Source organism: Danio aesculapii, chromosome 1 (genome assembly GCF_903798145.1).
Source record: "Danio aesculapii chromosome 1, fDanAes4.1, whole genome shotgun sequence".
Classification (NCBI taxonomy): domain Eukaryota; kingdom Metazoa; phylum Chordata; class Actinopteri; order Cypriniformes; family Danionidae; genus Danio; species Danio aesculapii.
The window spans coordinates 52200315-52206772 of record NC_079435.1 but is presented as its reverse complement, the minus strand read 5'-3'; the positions used below and the strand labels follow the sequence as shown (position 1 = coordinate 52206772).

Genomic DNA, 6458 nt, shown 5'->3' with positions numbered 1-6458 from the left:
AAAATATCTGTACATTTTAATGGGAATAGCAGTATCTATTTCTTTCGAAAAAAAAAAAAATCTTACAGACCCCAATTTTTTAAAAGAATTGTATAATTATCCCTTTTAAACAAATGCCATCTCATTTTAATCATAAGAAAATGCCTCAACTGTTAGGTTGGGTACCAATACCTGGTGCCATTAGGGCACCGATACCTGTGTAACCGATATGTACCAGACCAGATGTGAACAAACTGAGTGTTTTTGTGGTGTGTGTAAATGTGGACGTCTGGGTCTGGTGGGCTTGTGATGGTGCAGGTATGGATTACTGTAGGTACAGGGACCAGAAGAAGTGCTTCTCTCCAAGGGCCCTTGTTCTTGAGCTGTTTTGCGCCTGTATAGCAGCAGGTAGGAGCTCGTCCTGATTGTCCTGTCTTGAATGAAGGGTCATTTGGTGTTTTTCTCTCTCTCTCTGTATGAGTGTGTGTGTGTTTAGCAGATCTCTCTTGAGTTGTTTGTCTCCAGTTGGTGGCTGGATTGAAGTCCAGGTCTCCATCTCATTTTCATGGGTGTTTTTCGGATGTTCTTTGGTCTAGTCTGCTCTCCTCTGTACTGTCTCTTCATGTTATTTGTGGTTTAAGTCCAGATTGAAAGTCTCTGTTAGTCTCTTTTGTCTCTCCGCTGTCAGCTTTGGGCTCTTTCTCAGATTCCTCTTGGTCTTTTTTCTGCTGTTTCTGACTTCTAGTATCTGATTATCTAATGTGATGTTGTTTTATTTGTTGTTTTACAGTTGCATTCATAATAGCAAATGTTTTAAAGTCAACATAAAATTGAAAAATATGCATCTGTTGGCATCTTTTCCCAAAGTACCTTTGCATTTTAGCAACTAGCTTAATATCTGAAATAAGTAAACATTTATGCGGACTTATTATTGGGTAATAGTAATCACTTAATATATATGGGCAATGTAATAATGGATACACTGAGGTTTTGTTAAACATCCTGGTTCATTCAGAAATGTCACTTTGTGAAAGCAAAATATCTTGCAAATGCCATTTTGTGTTGACTTCAAAAGCAAATCTTTTAATCTTACTGTAATTCAGTCGGTTTTTACATGACCCTGTTTTCAGCCAAAAATGTGAAACTTGTTTTGAGTTTAAGGGGTCCGAAAATGGAACGTTTTTTGACTTGCCTTTGATATTTATGACAACAATAGCCTAAACAAAAGTTTTCCTTTGCATTTTTGAAAAGTTTTGCCCACAGCCAGTCAAAACGATCCCTGATTACGGGAATCCACACAATTGACTGTAAATGCTGTATTCGTCTAAAAGTTTGTCATTGAGTACGTTTACCTGAACACCAATAATCTGATTTTAATGCGATTAAGACACTACTCTGATTAAGAGTCAACAGCATTTTTTGATTAATCCAATAAAGCTCATAATCAAACTAAACAGAAATCTGATTAAGAAATGTGGAGTATGCCGATTTCAGTTGCAGTATTGAAGTGTAGTACAGACATGTAAACACCGCAATCAAACTACCATCGTGTAGGATTTTCGCCGCCTTTTGTGACAGGATAGTCTATACACACATGGCTGTTTAACACTATTCTCTGTACCTACTGATTCAGTGAAGGACAGACACCTGCATCATGAAATGCAGAGCTTTTTACCTATACGGCGTGCGCTATCAAATTCCATTAAAACAACACTCTTTCAGCAGTTCATACTCTCATCCAATATCTCGTTTGTCACGGGGGCATGCAAGAAATGTTCCTGAATGAAAGTGAAAGTGCCAAACTGTAGCCAGTGACTACGTTTACATGGACATCATTAATCAAACCATTTGCCTTAATCTGAATAAGACACTAATATTAGATTAGATTAGGTGTTTACTTGAGTTGCTTTTTGAATGTTTCTTTCATGATCCTGTTTTACATGGTAGAGCACATAGATACATTGCGTCATCACACTATCCAGATTTCCTCTGGAGTTTCATTTTTAATTTGTCGACTTTAACTGCAGTTCGTTCCTTTTTACTTTCATTCAGAAACATTTCTTGCATGCCCCTGTGACAAACTCTGAGAAATTGGAAGCGAGTATGAACTGCTTGAAGAGTGTTTTTTTAAATGGAATTTGATACCGCACACTGTATGGGGAAAAAACCTTCAGCATTTCGCGATGCAGGTGTCTGGTCTGTCACTGACTCGGTAGGTGCAGAGAATAGTGTCAAACAGCCGTGTGTGTATAGACTATCCTGTCACAAAATGCAACTAAAATCCATCATGACGGTTATACATACCTGCCAACACTCCCGTTTTTCCCAGGAGACCCATCTCCCGCCCACCTACCGTATTGTTCTGTCTCCCAGAAAAGTCCAGGAATTCCACCCCCAAAAACCCTTGCACCCCCCACCCAAAAGCTCCTCAGCTATTTGGTTCAGTCACCATGTGCACCGAACCCAACACGCAACCATCTTCATACCTGCCCCCCAGTTCGCGCGCACCTTCACCCCCGCTCTTCACTTCGCGTGCACCTTCCCCTATCACCCCCCACCAGCACCCCCCATGATCTCAAAAAGTGTACACAGCGGCCTCTGGTGGATTCACAAAAACTGCAAAAAAAAACGTAGCTCCTGGGACGTATTTGGTGCTCTCCAGATATGTATATAGTGGGACGTTTTCAGAATAAGCCTGAGTTCAATTTACAGCCATATTGTTTGTTTACGAAGTAATATCGCCATCTACTCGTTCACCAATCATCATTATTGTCGATCATTGTTAAAGATCTTTGGTGCTTTCCAAACATGCAAAGGTAAACCATATCCCTTTTGGCATTGACAACCAAACTAGCTAGTTGCTAGTTATAGTTGCTAGTTATAGTGAATACAGTCAGGCATCCTGAACGTTAAAAACATGATTTCAATGGTCACATTCACATCCTCCTTTCTTCGTTTGTTTTTATCTTTCAGAAAAATCGCCACGACACGGGCAACTTCGACAAGGAGTTCACCAAGATGGCGGTTGAGTTGACGCCAACCGATAAACTCTTCATCATGAATCTGGACCAAAACGAATTCCAAGGCTTCTCCTACACCAACCCTGAGTTTGTCATTCAGGTTTAACAGCAAACTCTAAACGATCGCTCCGTATATGTGCCGTATACAGACATGAGAAGGAGGCACAGAAAGCATTATTAGGTCCCTGTGCATCTCCATTGTCCTCTATCTCTCTCTCTTCACTTTAAAAGGCACAAAGCAAGCAGGATCATACTGAACCAAACCAGGATTAAACTCAGTCTCAACCAATGCCTCAGAACGAGAGAGAGAGAGTGTGCGCGAGCGGTTGTAAAAGAGTGTATTCATAGTCTCCATGAGAATGTCTCGTCTTTTCATCTCCATGAGAATTATCCTACCTCTTTCTTTTCTACATTCACCCCATGTAGTCAATCTGCTGTTTTCCTGCGGCGCTTCATTCTGCCTCACAACATGCGGCACTAATGGCTTTTTCCAGAGCTAATTACGTCTTACGCAACCTTAAAATCTGCTTTAAATTAGTCAAACATTGTGATCTCCGTTCTAAGGCAAGTCCTAGTGGATCAGTGGATGATGGATACGCAAATTTCATTGTAATATGTATTTTAATACATTTGCATTACCGTTAGCATATCAATCAATCGAATAATCATTAACACTTTACATTGAGATTGTATTAGTTAATATTAGTTAATGTATTTACTAATACAATACAGTATTTATTCATCTTCGTTAACGTTAGTTAATGTAAATAAAGTTCATGTTAACTCACGGTGCATTAACTAATGTTATCAAGCATCAATTTGGATATTAATAATGCAGTAGTAAATGCTGAACTATGAATATTAAATGCTGTACAAGTATTCATTATTGGTTCATGTTAGTAAATACAATAACTGACTATACCTAATGAACCCTTATTGTAAAGTGTGAGCAAATAATGGCATGTTTGAAGTGTTTGCTATTTGCATATTGGGCTCTGTTCATAGGATGCTTTAACAAGGGATTAATTATTCATTTACATGCAACTCAAAATCACATGGATAAAGCTTTGAAAATCACACTTTTTTCACTAGACTTTAGTAATGGCAGAAATATGTTGGTATGTGATTTATCCATTAGGTAAATCCAACAGTAAAATAATCTTAAATAAATATTCATGCCATTTGAAAGCGAGTATCACTGTTATTAGCTTTCTTTTAATGATGTATAGTTTTTTGTATATGTCCAAATTAATTTGCTGTTATTAATCAGGTCATATAAAGAATTTAACGTTTATAATGTTGAAGGAAAAACTATTAGCCCTCCTGTGAAATTTCAAATATTTCCCGGTCGCAAAACACGTTTAAACACATTTTAATAACTATTTTCTTTTGTCTTTACCATAATGAATGTACATATTTTACTGGTTATTTTGCAAGATACTAGTAATCTCCTTGACGATTTACAGGCTTAACTAGGTTATTGGACAACAGTCTTTTGGGTTTTTTTTATTGAACTGTAAATAGTCAGTAATTATTACAGTATAATGAAACATTGTGAACTATAGAAGGAATATAGAGGAAGCCAGGGGGATAAAGCAGTAAAGAAAAATAAATAAATAAATAAAATAAAAAAGAATAACCGGCACAATATTCATAAATTAATAATAAAATACAATAAGTTAAACAAGAAATACATAGAAATGGACAACAGTCCCAGCAGGCGCAGGACGTAAACCTCGTTATTGAATGTATAATAAACATCGTCCCTAGAGGCAGGCGACCTAAATCTAACCTAATATTAATGTCTATTGATGGTGTGAGTATTTTTTCTGTAGTTAATGAAAAAAAAAATCTTAAATCAATAATAATAATGAACTTAGAAAATTTAGATTTCATGCAGTCAAGCTAAAAGTATAAGACTTTCTGTATAAAAACAAACATAGGAAATACTATGAAAAATGTCTTTGTCTATTTATGAGAAGTTTTGAGAAATATTTTGAGAAATAACTTGAGATGTATTTGAAAAGGATTTCAAATTTCACAGGAGGGCTAATCATTTCGTCTTCAACTGCACATTTTGATGTTTATTAAATGAAATAATCACTATGACAATAGGAATAAAATAAGTTAGAAATTATTTGTTATTTAATGTGGCAGATGTTTACATAATACCTACACTACCGGTCAAGAGTTTGGGGTCAAATACACTTATCCTGCTCACTAAAGCTGTATTTATTTCATCCAAAATACAGTACAAATTGTAAAATTGTAAAATGTTATTGCACTATTAAATAACTTTAAAAGTAGTTGATAATTCAATTGAATCATTTATTTCAGTGATTTTAAATATGTATTTTCAGCTTCATTACTCCAGTCTTCAGTCACATGATCCTTCAGAAACCACTCTAATATTAATTCATTAATTTATTATTATTATTATTATTATTATTATTATTATTATTAATGGTAATAGTAACAAAAGCAATAATGACTGGACTAATAATTTCATTTGAAAATATATACATTAATTTTCAGCTTAGTCCCTTTATTAATCTGGGGTTGCCACAGCGGAATGAACCGCCAACTTATCCAGCACATGTTTTACGCCGCTGATGCCCTTCCAGCTGCAACCCATCTCTGGGAAACACCCATACACACTCACACACTACAGACATTTTAGCCTTTCCAATTCACCTGTACTGCATGTCTTTGGACTGTGGAGGAAACCGGAACACCCGGAGGAAACCCATGCGAACGCAGGGAGAACATGCAAACTCCACACAGAAATGCCAAATGACCCAGCTGAGGCTCAAACCAGCAACCTTCTTGCTGTGAGGCGACAGCACTACCTACTGCGCCACTGCATAGCTGAAAAAGTATACATACATACAAATAAATATTTAACATTTTTTTACATTTAATAAACACAGCCTTGATGAACAGAATAATTCATAATTTTAATAAATTAATAATTAATAATTTTAAGAAAAAACAGAACCTAAACCTTTGACCGGTAGTGTATATTTGAGGTTAAAAACTAAGCATTCGAACAGGAAACTTTCCAGACCAAATAAAAAAAAAACTAAACTCAAAAAGCATAGAGTGTATTAAAAAAGAAAGAAAATATCTTTAAAAAGATTGAATCATTATTATTCTAATGTTATTTAACATATAACAAATGCTATTATATCAAAAATGCAGAACTCCAACATGCACAATGCTGACAATGACCAAAATCGAGCCCTGACGTAGGCTATACATACAAATGATGCGATGCACTTTCAACCTTTCAGTGTTCCACCATTTCCTTCACTCCTTTAAAACACAGATGATGGATGCATGTCCCCTGATAAAGTGCGTTAGTGCAATTTATTCAATTATCATCAGAGATCATTTCATGCATATCACTGGCTGCAGAGAATGTGGGACAAAAAACGACAACTAATAGCTAAACCCTAA

General features: G+C 36.1%; 1 protein-coding gene across 2 annotated transcripts in view; it reads left to right on the top strand.

Annotated features, from left to right (window-relative positions):
* Window positions 1-4437, top strand: part of prkcba (protein kinase C, beta a) — a 68201-nt gene extending 63764 nt beyond the window's left edge. Inside the window, exon 17 of one of the 2 annotated variants that reach the window (XM_056462621.1) lies at window positions 2953-4437. In XM_056462621.1, the coding sequence (XP_056318596.1) occupies window positions 2953-3105 (153 nt within the window). In that variant the 3' untranslated portion in view covers window positions 3106-4437. The remainder of the gene's footprint in view (window positions 1-2952) is intronic. The other variant, XM_056462635.1, reaches the window with a different exon arrangement.
* The last annotated feature ends 2021 nt before the right edge of the window (window positions 4438-6458 follow it).